Source organism: Condylostylus longicornis, unplaced genomic scaffold (genome assembly GCF_029603195.1).
Source record: "Condylostylus longicornis isolate FDR11 unplaced genomic scaffold, ASM2960319v2 ptg000020l, whole genome shotgun sequence".
In the NCBI taxonomy this organism is placed as follows: domain Eukaryota; kingdom Metazoa; phylum Arthropoda; class Insecta; order Diptera; family Dolichopodidae; genus Condylostylus; species Condylostylus longicornis.
Genome location: NW_026577989.1, coordinates 2168985 through 2184087, shown reverse-complemented (window position 1 = coordinate 2184087; position 15103 = coordinate 2168985). Strand labels below are relative to the sequence as shown.

The window sequence follows — 15103 nt, the reverse complement described above, 5'->3', positions numbered from 1 at the left end:
ATATATTGATATATAATAAACAAATACAGTACACATTTTAAAATCTTAAACAAAAAGAGAAAACTGAAATTAATTATTGAATAAAAACTAAGACCTTTAATTTATTATTGAACTTGGCGTACAAAATTAGTATTTTTCCTTTAAAAAGCATTTCCATTTATAAAATTTTTAATCTTCGATTTGAAAAAATTTGAAAACTAAGTGTAAATAAAAAAAACAATAAGAATATACAAGTAATTAGTAAAGAATGTTAAAAAAACATAGGTAAATTTATCCAATGTCGCTTGCTTACAAACAAAACTCACTATTTAAATTAATTTTAGTAATGCAATTGCTGGAGCTAAATAGCCTCCCCGGATAATACACAGTTTTTTTTTGTTCTTTCGTGAAATAAATTTGAAAAGAATATATGTATATGTACTAAATTATTTATTTAGTTTTCAAAAACTGTTTAAGTAAAAGTAGATTTAGTAGAATTTTATGGTAAAAAATATTAATTTTTCAAAAACGTTCTATTTGATATTGTAAAATTAAATATATATGTAATTAATTATAGATTAGAGCATAACCTTTTAATAGCCAAAATTAATATAAATCTTGCAAATACTGTTATGAATTTTATATTGAAGTAATAACAGTGTTGATTGGTAGAAATAATAAACATAAAAAAATCCGCTTTATTTCATTTTTCCATAAGTACAATAATTATAAGTAAATTATATTTTATTTCATACTTAAAAAATAGGCGGCGTGATTATATTGGAATAATTATAAATTTTTTTTTTCTTTTTCGTTAAAATTGAAAATTGATATTATAGCCTTCCCGGTAAAATTTTTGAATAGTTTTTAAATTACATACCTTACTTCAAATTCAAGAAATTAAACATTAAAATTAAATTCGTTTAAGGGGCGGTAAAAATTTCTTTTTCGTTTTAAATGTTAAAAAAAAATTAGTAAAATTAAAGTAAAAAAATTTTTCAATTAGCCGGTTTATTAAGAAAACATATTGTCTCTATGAATATCTCATTGCCGCCCCGAAAAAAATTTAAAAATTTTTCAGAACTATATGAATTTATCGATAACTGCCAGCTAAAAGAAACATATACGTTACAAACTAAAATCTGTTTTTGGCATTTAAGAATAGAATATGCATGTAAATAAGTAAACTAAATATAAGATTTTTTTAAAACGTCGAGGAATATTTCCAAGTGTACGTCTAGATAATTTTCGGAGACGTTAAAAACAACAATTTTATTTGTTTTATACGAATATAAATTTCGAATTAATGATGAATTTTTTTTTTTTAATTTAGCTTCGCAATAAAATCTTTTTTATTTAAAAATCATGGAATATGCATATATTGAAATATTTAAAGAAAAAAACGGTTTTCTCATTTTGTTTAAATACAGAAAATAAGTAGAATTAAGAAAAAAACCTTGATCATACATGGAGAAATCAAAATCAACAAAAAAAAGTATCCAAACTAAACCTGCAAAATAATAATCCATCATGCAGTTTACATTCTTTAGTAAGGTGAATGAATTTTTTCCAGGAAATTTATTTTAAAAAAATATTAGTTTTATTCCTTATTTCCTTTTTTACATTTTATTTTTTCTACGGTTAAATGATGTAAATTTCTGAAATGTAACAAGATTAGTTTGCAAATAAAGAAAAATAAAGATATTTCGCCAAAACCGGCTAAAAATTTTTTTGTTTTATAAAAAAACATATGTACATATATACTTGAACGTGTAGGTTTTTGTTTGATGTATGTAATATGTGGTAAAAGCTTACAAAATGATTCTTTAAATTAAATAATAAAATTATATGGGTAATTGCCTTATTTATAATTTAATTATCCGGTATTTCTGAGTCTTCAACTAGTTTTGATGATGGGACATACACTTTAAAAGAAAAATTACTTTTTATAAACGATCCTGTGTTTAATATTGTACATCCAGCTTGAATTGTGCTAAAAGAATCGCTGGGGTCTCCAATAACTATCAAATCTGGCAGGGGGTATAATTGTAAGGCGGTATCATAGTTCCAGTAAACTGGTATAACAATAGGCTGAACTGGAGTTAAAGTACCCTGACAAACTAAAGTTCTTCCAAAATGGTTTGCCAAGTTACTATCACTGGGAAAATGAATAGTATTTCGACAAAATTTTGTAAATAAATCAGCTTTGCAAACAATTATTTGCTGAGTACAATATTGTAAACGGCAAGGGTTAGTTGCTAATTTTAAACGTTTCCATTTTCGACGAAGTTCTTTTACAAAATATTCGGGGATTGGTTGCCTTGGTAGTATATTTGGTGCTGCTGGATCTTCTTGTGATGGAACCAAAACTAGATCTGTTTGTTGTTTTAAATGTTCACAACCATCAGCTAGATCACCTAAAATATCAAAAAACTGTTTTTTTTGTGTTACACTTTTTTCCATTTGGCAAAACGGTCCCATCAGTACTATAGCAACTGGGGGACATTCGTCATAACCAATAAATAAAGTTTTTAATTTTTGGGTCACTACAGGAATGTCTAAGCGAACATCAGAAAGAAAAACTATAGTAGCTTCTTTATTAGTTTGCTCCAATTCTCCAAGTCGAGTTGAATATTTCAATAATTTACTTGATTTTCCACCCCAAGAATTTTGGGTTCCGAAGTAACTACGACTGAAGCTGGCGATTTCCGACGGAGGAAAACCAATACTAGATACTTTTAAAATTTGGTCTTCGTATCTGCCTTCAGCTAAAATAAAACTTCCTTCGCAATAAAACCCAGAATGAAAATGTGCTTCTTGCAAGTCCAACTCTACGATTCCAGTGAGATCTTCCAAAAAATATTTTCCTTCTGATAGTTGTGTCAACAACCCTAAAATCACTACTTCTTTAACTTGTGATTGAGAAAGTAAATTTTCAGCAAAATATAGGCGAAATTTTTTTGAACCATTTTCAACGCCTTCTATATTATTTTCAGCAAAGAGTTCATGCCGCATAGCTTTTTGCAATAAAATTTTATAACGATTTTGTAAGTATTTAGCTTTAGCAGATGCCTCCGGAAGAAAACTAGTATTATCATCATTATCACGGTAAAACTTTTTAGTACTGCTACTGAAAGTAAATCGCGGAACTTCAAAAGCACTTATTACACTAAAAATAGTTTCATCATCACACAAATCAACCAAATGAATTCGATTTACTGCTTGTTCAACTAGATCTTTACTGATATTCGTGCTCGACAATTTCATAGTCTGAAGACTTTCAATAATTTCTGTGAATACATATGTACATACATATTATATAAATAAATGTAAGTATGTATGTGCACACATAGAATCTTTTAATAAAAGACTTGTATAAAATTTTGAAAATCGAAACTTACTTGATACCAACTTTTCATTTTCCTCTGAACTAAATGGAGCCAGTTGTTCGCACAAAAACTGAATAGAATCTGATTTGACTAAAAAACCGCTTAACTTAAAAGCAGTCTGAATTTTTTTTTTCAATTGAAAAAAATCGCCCATAATTAAAATATACCTTTTCTCGGATTATATGGACTGGTAAATATTAATTTTTATTATTTTAATTATATACTCAGTTTACAAGCACTGACATATTGGTTTGTATTTTCATCTTAGTAAATTTTTTCAATTTTGCATTTCGCGCCTTTTAAATTTGACTTTTTAAAATGTCATAACAGAGCTAGTCCAAATTTTTTTTTTTTGACTTTTCCATTGTAAAATAGATAGAACTATAATTCAGTATGTAAATTATGGCAGCAATAATATTTTTTCTATGAAAAAGTTTTTATTCTAGTTAGAAAAAATTGGTTTAAATAATACAGATTATGTAAAATTAATGACCTAAAGTTTATACATGTACGTGCATGTATGTATGTATACAAGCAAAACAGAAAAAATTTTCAATCCCAGTCATCATTATCGTTGTCGTTGTCTGAAGTGGAAGAATACATGCCTTGAGACGGTTTCGGTGGTGGAGGAATTAAAGATGATAGCCTATCTAGTACATTAGTATTTTTATCATTATCCTTAGACCCCGAAATTCCCTTACGTCTCATAAGAAGTTTCTTATGCAAATCGTCCATTAAAGTATTTGAATTTGGTTTAACTTGTTTTTCATCCATTTTATTACTGACTACGTCAGCTGCAGCTCGAAGTTTTCCTCCACGAGTGCCACCTGCTTTTCTAATAGCCTCCATTAAATTTGATCGAGCTTCAGAAGCAATAGGAGCTTTCGCCGAAAGATTACTGTCATTTTGCACAATTTCTGTAGTGCTTGGTAAAGGAGGTGGTGGAGGTGGGGGTACCGGTGGTAATTGAGATTCAACAGTTATCGGATTAGGTGGCGTAGACACCGTTGGAATTGTAATCTCCTCTTCAAACGGTTTTGACTTTGTTTCGACGATATTAATTTTTTCAGTATAGGCATCCTTTACTATTTCTACAGTTTCCTGTGAAATAATATTCTTTTCATTTTTTACAAAAAGTGAAGGTGCTATCTTTTCTTTTTTGTCCACATCGAAATGGATGTTGGCGGCAACACCTGGGAGATCGGGCAAATCAAGAGGTAGATTTATATCGGGAGCATCATTTAATTTTGGTGTGTAAAAAAGTTTTTGCAAGAGTTTCCTTTCTGTTCCTAATTGTCGGCTTGTAATAGAAATTGGTGGTGCTTCAATTTTTTTCTTTGAAAGCTCATTTTTATCTTCGCTGATTTTAGATTGATTTTGACTTCTGAATATACCTTTTTCTTTTTCTGGTGCATATACATTTTGAAACGTATTGTAAAGCAATAACGAATTAATGGATTTAAGTCCAATTGGAATAGGACCTAAATCATTTGATGCATTTAAAAGTTTCGAAACTCTTGACTGATCCTGTGTTTCTTTTACATGATAAAATTGTAACTTATGCTGTAAGCTATTTTGAGTTAACGGTTCTAAATCATTTTCAACATCATATTTAGTATTTAATTTGAATTTTAAGCTTTTGTAGTATTCTTCGCTAAATGTGCTTGGAATGTCTTTTAGAACGTGAAGTGCAGGAAATTTAGCTGGACTATATACGCAGATAGCTCTTTTACTCCCTATTAAACTTTCAATTTTTTTATTTGCATTTTGAATTCTTTGTTGAATTTCTCTTATTTTTTCATTGTTTCGCTGTTAAATTGTAAAAAACGGATTCTTAATGAGAATTAATTATTTATTCAAAATATACACGTGAATGGTATATATAAATATATAACTTACTTCTACTCTTTCATCTATTTTATTAAATATATCGTTAATTGTATTGTTCAAATACTCCAATGCATTTGCGGTTTGTATAATAGTTTCTTCATGCCTTAGACCAGATGGTATCAATGGTACTTCATAGGCTCTAAAATTCAACGAATCCATTATAATTTACTTTTTGCTTTTTTTATTATTTTTTCTTATTATTGTTTTAACACTGTACAACTTAATGACTTTGTTTCACTTATAAAAAATATTAATTTCTGAACTGTATTTAATAGCAATTTTGCTGATTTGCATTTTTCAACATTTATTAAGTAACAATTATTTATTAAATTACAAAGAAAATAAAAAAATATCTTCAAAATTTTAAATGTTATGTGGAAAGCAGCAATTTTGTTTTCTTTTTACATATGATAGTGACACTAAAAAAATGTCATATTTTTGTTATGAAAAAATTGATTTTTAATCATTTGGCATTTTCCTTAGCGTTTACATGGACGAATTGTTATTCCGAAGAAAATTTCATGTAATCAACTACTACAAGTAATTTGTCATATTGAAGACATTAAAAATAAAACAAAATTGTAAAAACTTATTAAATTTTTAATTGTAAAAATAAAAAAAATTATTTATTCTTCACCAGACAAAGGACTCAGTTAAATTTTAATTCCAGACTTTCGTTTACTTATAAAACTTTTTGGCATTCTAAGAGAACTTCAAAAATCAGAGAATAAAAAACATTCATATGTTACCGTAACTTTACTAGAATTTTATTCAAATGAAATAAAAGTAAGTATAATAAATAAAAAGATTAAAAAACTAAATAACAATTTTTGATAAAAACGCATTCGGAGGACAAATTGTCTTGTTATTTTTTATTAGGGTAATTGAATTAAAATTTAATATAGGGCCTAGCATTTCATGAACGGGACTAAAGTTTTCGTTTCAAATGTACTTTAAAAAATAAAACAACTAAACGTTTAGGTCATTATGGACAATAATCAAGCATTTGGAAAAATTAATTGTCAATTAGTATAACTCAAAATTGCTCGTCTTTAACTTGCTGATGTAAACGTCGCGTGAAATATAAAATGTACCAAGTTCTTAGCTTTGCCAAACCATCGGTAGGAGTAATGTCAAAAAAGCTAATTTAGTGACTGAAAAGGTTATGTTTCGCTATATACTTTATTTTGTTTCTAAATCTAAGTAAAGCAAAAGTTTTTTTTACTTAATTTAAAAATTGCAATTGTTATAAAATGGTTTTGATTAAAGAATACCGGATATGTATGCCTTTAACTGTTGAAGAAGTAAGTTAAAGAGATTTTGTTTTTGATTGCTTAATTATTTTTTAACGATATCGATTAAGAGCCCAATAAGTTTATGTACATGTAAATGGAATAAGTTTAAGCATAGTATTTTTAATAAGTGTATTTTTGCATGTACATATATTCCAAAAAAGTAAATAAATACATATTTGATTTTTGAATAATAAAATAATATTTTCGTAAGTACAAAGTTGGCCAACTCTATATGATAGCACGTCACAGTTTAGAACAATCTGGTGATGGAGAAGGAGTTGAAATAATAGAAAATAATGAATGTGAAGATCCAGTTCACGGAAAAGGTCAATATACAGAAAAAAAAATTCATTTATCGAGGTAAACAAAAGCATTAAAAATATTGATTTATTAATATATGTAATTTATAATTTTTAGCCGTTTACCTTATTATCTACAAGCGATATGTCCAAGAGTATTCTACATTACCGAAAAGTCATGGAATTATTATCCGTATACTACAACTGGTAAGGAAACTGTGAAAAAATTTACAAAATTCTGATTTAAGATATATATTATGTACCCATATGTAACCATTTTGGACGAAAAATATAATACTGTTTTTTTTTTTCTCCAATTTCGCTTTCAAAACTTCAATTTGTAGAATATACGGTAGGTCAGTTATTTCGTTTTTCGAAATTTAATTTAATTAATAAATTTTACAGTGTTCCTTTGTTCCAAAATTAAGTATTAACATACAAACAAGGTATGAAGATAATCATGGAATCTCTGAAAATGTAAAAAATAATTTTTTTTTTCTATGCATTAAATAATTTTGAATAATTTTATAGTGTTTAAATTTAAAAGAAGAACAATTAAAAGATAGAAATGTAGATCATGTTGATATTGCATTTGATGATCTTTCAAACGAAAAACATTATAAACGTGAGGAGGATCCAAAATTTTTTAAATCGCTTAAAACAAGTAAGGCAATACATTTTTAAATTGTACATATATTTGATATACATTTTATTTTTTTCTAGATCGTGGTCCATTAATAGAAGGATGGAGAGAAACAGATAAACCAATAATGTGTTCTTACAAACTTGTTCATGCGTCCTTTGAAGTTTGGGGTTTTCAAACTCGTGTAGAAGATTTTATTCAAAGAGCAATTCGTGATATATTGCTATTAGGGCATAGGCAAGCTTTTACTTGGATAGATGAGTGGATTGATATGACTATTGATGATGTTCGTGAATACGAAAAGCAGAAACACGAAGAAACCAATGAAAAGTTGAAAAGAGGTGGACATGTTTTGGCGACAAGCCCTTCCGTTGATAAATCATTTGCAGCTGAAATACCAACTATCGAAAATAATGTATAGAAATAATTGAAAATTTATTCAATTTTTTATTTCAATTTTTAATTGAAATAAAAAATGAATATAATTGGTTTAATTATTTGATAGTACAACCAAAAGCACAAGTTGATGAAAAAGCACAAGTTAGTAACAAAAAAGCACAGTTAATGTAGTTCAAAATATGAACGGCTTGTTTTTTAGTTTTAATTATTATTATATTTAATTACTTAAAGAAGACAGAAATCCAAAAAGATTATTAGTTACGACTAGCGAATTAATTATGAGACAGCTTCAATTTGTGAGCTTTATATATAAGTGAATATTATAAAAAGGCCACTTTAAACTTGTTTCCTAAATTTTTCTGTACGTAATGCACGAAATCTATTAGTTTATTAAATTTAAAATATAAAAAAGTGTTGTTTCCGAAAACTCAAACGAAAATTTTTTATTTTGTTTTTTTGAAAAAGTTTTTGCAGGTTGAAAAAATAACATTTTAAAATGAATTCAATTTTTATTTAAAATATCGTACAAATTACAAATATTTTGTATTAATTTATATTATTAGTATTACTTATTAAACTTAAAATTTAGCAACATTGAAAACAAATAACACATACTCCACAATTAAAAATAGCTTCCAAGTACGTACCTACATATTTTAAATTTCGCTACGTAATAATATATCAATGATCAGAGTTGAAATGACGTACATCGTCTCATTTAAAATTTCTCATAAATATTTATTAAATATCATACTTAAAATTAATAATTTAATCATTATATAAAAAACTAATTTGTTAAACAAAAAGCGTTTATCTAAATTGCAAATAATAAAATATTCATTTAAGCGAAACTGTTCTGCGTATGCTACATATTATATAGTTTTATATTTATGCTAAGTCCAAATTTTCTATTCATGCTTTATTCTGATATTAAAATTAAAAAAAGCCTAATATATATGCATTAGTTCTTTTTAAGTTCACCAGCAACGAAATCCAGCCTCTAAAATAAAAATTTTTAATAATTATTTATTAGGACTAGGAGCTACATTATCTACTAGTTGTTTAATTTATATAAATATTTTTAAAATTCTTAGAAATTATTAAATTTACTAAATAGACATTAAGAAAATTACTTTAAAAACAAAAAATTATCAATTCATATTTAAAAGATTAAAATTTTCTCAGGATACTTATTCGGCATATGTATTTTAATCAATTATGATTTTATTGGGAAAATTTTTAAATTTTTACTTTTCAAATAATTTAGTAGACTTCTTAAATTGAAGAGATTCATTTCTCACTATTAATAAATATTCTTAAAATAATACATATGAATGGTCTCTTTCAAGCCGCCTTTTCGCCCTTGAAGAAATTGTACCCATTAAATCTGATGGAGGAGGTAGACCACCTATTTGATTGGTGGATTCTTTGTAAAATATTTCTGTTATTCCTAATTTATATCCGTAAATAACACTTTCGTCAGTTCTAAAATTTGAAAAATAATAATTATTTATTCTTAATTATTAAGAGAAAATGAAAACCTCATTATCATATCAGTTATGGGAAATTTCATATTAAGATCTTTATGCATATGCTCCAAGGCAATTAAATCCAATGGTGTCCAGGGTCCGCCACGATGCAGTGTATCCCATTTCGGATCTATGCAAATAAAACTATAACTTCCTTCACCTTTTTCACCATCTACATTAATATTTAATGTTTGATTTAATTGGTTCTCCAATTTTCCCATACGAGCAACGCAAACATCAAACTGAAATAAATACTAGGATTAAATTACTATTCCGCAAATTAGTTTAAAAAAAAGACCATGGCTTGAACAAGATCCCTATTACGACTGGAACCTTCCTCTAATATTAGAAATAAAGTCATATTTTGTTGTCCACAAACATATAGCTCAACTTTTTGATATTCTTCTGATAAAAAACTTTCTGCAGCGGGTTTTATTTCATCAGTTTTCGTAGAAGACTTTCTGCGAAATAACTTTGGCGCGTCAATCGGCGTTTGATTTTCTATACCTGGAGTAGCATCCCAACTAGAAAATCCGCTTTCTTCATTAGCTGCTAAAATTGAGAGTTTGGCCATTAATGGAGTCAACTGTATACCCGATTTCCTTCTCTTCGCATCGAAAATTCCATTAGTTCCATAACCTGAGAAATTGTTGCTATTTTCTAGTCTGTCGAGGTCATTTAATGGTTTTAAAGGCAATGATAATGATTTCCGATCGGAGACGCTTTTGTTGTTTCTTGATGATATAATGTCATTTTCAATATCGTTAATTATTTTGATTTCTGTATTTTCTTTTTGATTTATGTCACTATCAATTTCAGTTTCTTTTTTCTTAGACTCTTTGAAATTTTTTGAAGTATCTGATAGCTGAGATAAGCTCTCACTTTTATCATTTTTTTGCCAAGAAGAATTATATTTTTCCAAAAACTCTTGAAAAAGCCCATTAGAAATAGCTTCTCCTTTTGTGTTAAACATTGGATATGTGGGATCTGATATTGTTTTTACGGAACTTTCATCATCATTATCAAACGATTCCTCTCGACTTAATTCTTCCTTTTTTTTGTTTGTATCTATTTTGGCAAGACCAAACCCAAAGGGTCTTAAAGAAATTCTCTTTGAAATCTTTTTAAATGAATCTTGAATGTCATTTAAAGAATTCCGTCTTTCAAGCTTATGAGGATTAGGAATTACATTTTTGAAAAAATTTTCAAAATCTATTTTAGATGATATCTTCTTCACTAAATTATTCTCGTTAGGAAAATTTTTATTCCTTTCTTCCTTTAGATTGTTTATAATAATATTTTCTGACGGGTTCGCACATATGGATAGTATGTTAATACCCTGAAGAATTTTGTTTTCAGTCATTGGTGTAGAACAAACACTGGTTCGACCTATGAATTCAGGATATGAGTCGTTTTCATCGAAGTTAATAGATACAAATCCGCTTTCCGGAAGTTCTTTGGTGGTTACGTTTTTAAAGCGAAGAGGCAAGTGAGTAGGTCTTTGCAAATTACTTTTAGATCGTGGATTAGAAAATGCAGATGCTGTACTAGTTGTAGAAGAAGTAGTCTTATTATCTCTGCTGGTAGTGGAAGAATTTTCGGTCAAAGATGATGTTGAGAATTCCGAGGCTGAGGTGGGTTCTTCAGGTATATTTGTGAAGATAATAGATTTATCACGTTTTATCTTATTTCGTTTTGTATTAAATTGGAATGGCAACGTATTACTAAATAAATTTTGAGTTGCCAAGTTTTGCGCACGTTGCGATTCCGTCACAAGTTTCTTATAGTCTGATACTGGAATATACACAATTAACATTTGTACCCCATTTGGAACATGAAAATCAACGCTTATTTGTTCAGCTGTAGATTTAATGCGATAAGGATCTGTTAAAACTAAATTTTTTGTGGCTGAATGAGAAAGTTGAGTAGCAACAATTCTAAAAGCGAAATAAGTAAGTGTAAATTATAAGTGTTTCATAATATTTTTTAAATATATGTTGGTCTAATTCAATTGAGCAATCTCAGTAACTTATATGTACATAATGAAATGTAAACGGTATGTAGATTATATGTTACAAAATTGCAATTTTATTTATCCAAAATATTACTTGTTATGATAGAGTAAAGCCCCGCCTAAAACTCCATTTCTTTGTTGACAGCTTTGCAAAGTTTGAATAGCATCTAAAAAAATATTGCTACCACTCTAAAATATAATTATCATTAAAAGTTTAGAAAGAAACATTACAACGTAAATAATTAATCTTGCCTTGGGAATTTTGAGTTTAGGTACATTATGGAATATGTTCCCATTATGTTGTAATATTGGTAGATATGTCTCAAAAATATGGTACAATTTCTCCGACAAATTCTTAAATTGACTTCCACTAGAAAATTGATCATGAATGGTTTGTATATCATGATGAAAAAACTGAATGAGTGAAGATAAAAGCTCAGCACGATGTTTTAATAAAGAATCTGATATATTGCGATCAGTGCCAACAGCCTAAAAATTTATAAAAATTTAATATAAATTTGAAATTTCCTTTTAAATATAACTAGGTACCAGTATAAAACGCCCAAATTCTTTGAGTATAAATTTCCCATTTTGTAATGCGATAATTTCTGGTTTAAACAATCCAGTTTTTAGAAAATATGTCATTCCCATTAACTGTCCACATAATGCAAGTTTTTGTACATCCGAGACCCAACTAGGGTGAAAATATAAAACAGCATCAACTGGATCGTCAGACTCCTCCTTACAGCATTCTGTGTCGTAAACAAAAACTATTAATGTTTCTCTGAAAGGAAAAAATAACATTATTTAGATTTATTAATAGACTTAGTTTAGAATAGTGTTTTGTTGTGATATTCGGCATATAGCCGGTGATATAAAAAAACTTGTGTGGTAATTTAATAGAAGAGCTTTGTAGAAATGCTTATAAAATGTGCTTTTATTATGAAATATGAATACAGAATGTAAAAGAGTTAAAATAAAAAAGTTAAAAAAATATTACGTAAAGGAATATAAAATTGCACATAACGAAACCCATTTTATTTTATATTCACGGTTGGTTATCATCAAACATATAGTGTATCACAACTTATATAAATATGAAAATAACATTTTAATTTCGCTGAATATTTTAAAATACATAAAATAAAATATATAATTATAAATATCAAATTACTTACATATGTAAATTAAAGTTCATCTAAAAACATACTTTTGATATAATAAACTCGAAGATTGAAAAATCAACTATTCAATCTTTATGGGCACAATGTATAAAATATAAATATGATGCAATTTTTAAAACAATTTTTTCACCAAACCGTAATAACTTTAAAAGAGAAAAGCGATTTTAGAGATTAATATTTTTTCTTTTTCATTTAGAAATCAACTTATTGAAGTTGAAGATTTCAATGAGAAGTTTCTATGAAAATTGGTTTTTGGAAATGATTGTCAATAATTTACTGATTCCCAAAATATAAATAAATGCATTATATTACAATATGCATATAAGTCAGTATCCCAAATAAAATGAATTTTAGTAGAATTTATTATGTTTCACCTGTATTTATATTTTAGTGCTTGACTGCAATGTGTTAGGTGACAAATTATATTAAATTTGTGCATAACTATGTAAATTTTAAAAAGCTTAAAGTAGAAAAAACCCGTCAACACTATTGTTAATTTGAAAATAAATTATTTTCCTTACGAAAACCTTCTGACTGATTTATCAAATAACCAACGAAATTTTCTTTTATTGGTATCATATCCAATGCGGTTGTCGACATCATTATATTGGCTTCGATTTGAACTTTTAATTTTATTTTCATTACCCATTACTACATAGTAAAAAATAGAAATATGAGTTTATTTTAAAACACTTCACAGTCGTTAAAAGTAGGTTTGTAATATAATTTAAAAAAGAATCTGATAGGTATTATGTGTTATAGGTATACCTACCCACCTACCTACCTATGAATTCTTTAAATTATTTAAAATATTAAAAATCATTTGTTTTAATGGTCTTCTGAGTGTTATGCTTTGCTTTTTATACAATGTATTTAATTTGAATTGAAAATAAATGACTGATTTAAGATGTGGTTTTAAACAAAATATAATTTCATTAAGTTTTTCTACACCTACACCTTTTTATTGTAAAATCGTTATGGTCAATACTCATTTTATGATTGTTTTAGCTTTGAATGTTCCTTTTTTTTTATTTTTTTGTGTGAACCAGTTTGATCAATACGATGAAAAAAATAGAGCATAAATAACTACCAACTTTAAAATAATGGTATAATTTTATGAATATAAAGGCCTTAAGAGAACCTTTTTATGAATAACTTATACAAATATTTGAAAATGTTTTTTTATTATATTGTATAGTAATTAAATAGGGATATATACTTTGGTACCTATGTATATCAGCCACAAATCTTGTATACAATTCTATCGGTAGGTGAGTACTGCGAAAGTAAATTTTCTTCTTCTCTTCAGCTTTATAAAAGCTAATTAGATAAAATGTTTCAAATTACAATGTATGAATTAAATATAATAATTAATAATAAAACAATATAAAATGTAATTTGCCTGTAAAGTTAAATATATGTATGTATATAAAAAATAACAAATTGTGAAAAATAAAAAAAAATCATGTTACATAAAATTTATTTGTTTTTAATCAAAAACATCCTTACTTGGCCATATTTAATGATTTTACAACAAAATATATCAAATATTACATTTTTCACATTTTTTCTTAAATTTCTACAAAGAGTAAACTTAATTTTATGAAAATTTTATTTAATAACAAATTTGTATAGCAAAATTCCGATACAAATAATATTGATCAATGTCTAGTTGAAAATTTCTATGCACAAACTTAACACTTTCAATTGTATTGGGTATTTGTATGTATCAATATGTATTCTGTCGTGATTGTGTTCAGGTCCAGTTCAGATTTCAGTTTGTCAAATTTTTTCTATTAAAAAACCCAATAAACAAAACATCATTAGTTGTGTTCACTAAATTTGTAATAGCAACAAAGCACATATAATTTTAAACAATCTCAATATACTCTTGTATTTAATTTCATGACAGTAACTTACTTATTTGAAGCTTATAAGAAATTCCATTTAAACTGTATGTGTAAGTTTATTACAAAAAAAAAATATTATTAATGTTGTAATTTTACAATTATTATCCAAGAAAGCCAAAGTATAGTTATCTAAATAAAATAAATGACAAAATATTTAAAAAAATATTGTTATGTTGTATTTGTTGAAATTTAACTTTTTAAGTCAATAACAGAAAATTCATGTAAAACTCTATTCTAATTCACAAAAAATCTCATTCTAATGAGTAATCAAAACCAAAAGCAAAAGATTTTAAGTAGTTATACTAAGGATACATTTATAATAGATTTTTAGGTACTCATCTTGAAAATTGCGAATATTGGATGTGAAACTGAATTAAATTTTAATAAATAATAAGCTAGTATTTAAGCAATTTGATTAAAAAATAATTGAGTTATTTGTTGACAACGGGACATCGTCAAAATTAATTCGACGCGTCAAAAATAAATAATATTTATGATGACAAAAAATAAGCTTGTGAGTTGTGAGACAAAACTTTTATTTTTCACTAAATTAAAATTTGATATTGTTTGGG

At 26.8% G+C, this 15103-nt stretch overlaps 4 protein-coding genes across 8 annotated transcripts; 1 reads left to right on the top strand and 3 right to left on the bottom strand.

The window, feature by feature from the left end:
* Window positions 1-89: 89 nt before the first annotated feature.
* LOC129606631 (DNA polymerase epsilon subunit 2) lies at window positions 90-3533 on the bottom strand. Its single transcript, XM_055517045.1, has 2 exons — window positions 3381-3533; window positions 90-3269 (listed from the first exon to the last, which is right to left on the bottom strand). Exons 1-2 carry the CDS (start codon window positions 3520-3522, stop codon window positions 1852-1854), a joined length of 1560 nt encoding a protein of 519 aa, XP_055373020.1. The 5' UTR covers window positions 3523-3533; the 3' UTR covers window positions 90-1851.
* Window positions 3534-3784: 251 nt separating this feature from the next.
* LOC129606632 (WASH complex subunit 1) lies at window positions 3785-5645 on the bottom strand. The gene is made up of 2 exons (XM_055517046.1): window positions 5268-5645; window positions 3785-5177 (listed from the first exon to the last, which is right to left on the bottom strand). Exons 1-2 carry the CDS (start codon window positions 5415-5417, stop codon window positions 3921-3923), a joined length of 1407 nt encoding a protein of 468 aa, XP_055373021.1. The 5' UTR covers window positions 5418-5645; the 3' UTR covers window positions 3785-3920.
* Window positions 5646-6386: 741 nt separating this feature from the next.
* Window positions 6387-8321, top strand: LOC129606691 (cytoplasmic phosphatidylinositol transfer protein 1). The gene is made up of 7 exons (XM_055517156.1): window positions 6387-6562; window positions 6765-6913; window positions 6971-7059; window positions 7197-7204; window positions 7258-7329; window positions 7384-7516; window positions 7576-8321. Exons 1-7 carry the CDS (start codon window positions 6512-6514, stop codon window positions 7914-7916), a joined length of 843 nt encoding a protein of 280 aa, XP_055373131.1. The 5' UTR covers window positions 6387-6511; the 3' UTR covers window positions 7917-8321.
* A 407-nt stretch (window positions 8322-8728) lies between these two features.
* On the bottom strand, window positions 8729-14327 carry LOC129606620 (uncharacterized). Of its 5 annotated transcripts, none has more exons than XM_055517031.1 (8): window positions 14131-14327; window positions 13849-13941; window positions 11987-12221; window positions 11690-11926; window positions 11532-11626; window positions 9722-11360; window positions 9436-9665; window positions 8729-9379 (listed from the first exon to the last, which is right to left on the bottom strand). In XM_055517031.1, the coding sequence occupies exons 1-8, from the start codon at window positions 14136-14138 to the stop codon at window positions 9211-9213; spliced, it is 2706 nt and encodes a 901-aa protein (XP_055373006.1). In that variant the 5' UTR covers window positions 14139-14327; the 3' UTR covers window positions 8729-9210. The 5 variants fall into 5 exon arrangements, with proteins under 5 accessions (XP_055373006.1, XP_055373004.1, XP_055373005.1 ...); XM_055517029.1 differs by lacking the exon at window positions 13849-13941 and adding an exon at window positions 13143-13272; XM_055517030.1 differs by lacking the exon at window positions 13849-13941 and adding an exon at window positions 13149-13272.
* Window positions 14328-15103: the final 776 nt, after the last annotated feature.

Coding starts and splice junctions, on each gene's coding strand:
- LOC129606620 (XM_055517029.1), bottom strand. CDS start 13,270: ATGGGTAATGAAAATAAAATTAAAAGTTCAAATCGAAGCCAATATAAT. Junction 12,222..13,142: donor AAATCAGTCAGAAGGTTTTC/GTAAGGAAAATA, acceptor TTTTCCTTTCAG/AGAAACATTAATAGTTTTTG. Junction 9,380..9,435: donor ATAACTGATATGATAATGAG/GTTTTCATTTTC, acceptor TTCAAATTTTAG/AACTGACGAAAGTGTTATTT.
- LOC129606632 (XM_055517046.1), bottom strand. CDS start 5,417: ATGGATTCGTTGAATTTTAGAGCCTATGAAGTACCATTGATACCATCT. Junction 5,178..5,267: donor AAATAGATGAAAGAGTAGAA/GTAAGTTATATA, acceptor ACAATTTAACAG/CGAAACAATGAAAAAATAAG.
- LOC129606631 (XM_055517045.1), bottom strand. CDS start 3,522: ATGGGCGATTTTTTTCAATTGAAAAAAAAAATTCAGACTGCTTTTAAG. Junction 3,270..3,380: donor AAATGAAAAGTTGGTATCAA/GTAAGTTTCGAT, acceptor ATGTATTCACAG/AAATTATTGAAAGTCTTCAG.
- LOC129606691 (XM_055517156.1), top strand. CDS start 6,512: ATGGTTTTGATTAAAGAATACCGGATATGTATGCCTTTAACTGTTGAA. Junction 6,563..6,764: donor TGCCTTTAACTGTTGAAGAA/GTAAGTTAAAGA, acceptor TATTTTCGTAAG/TACAAAGTTGGCCAACTCTA. Junction 7,330..7,383: donor ATCATGGAATCTCTGAAAAT/GTAAAAAATAAT, acceptor ATAATTTTATAG/TGTTTAAATTTAAAAGAAGA.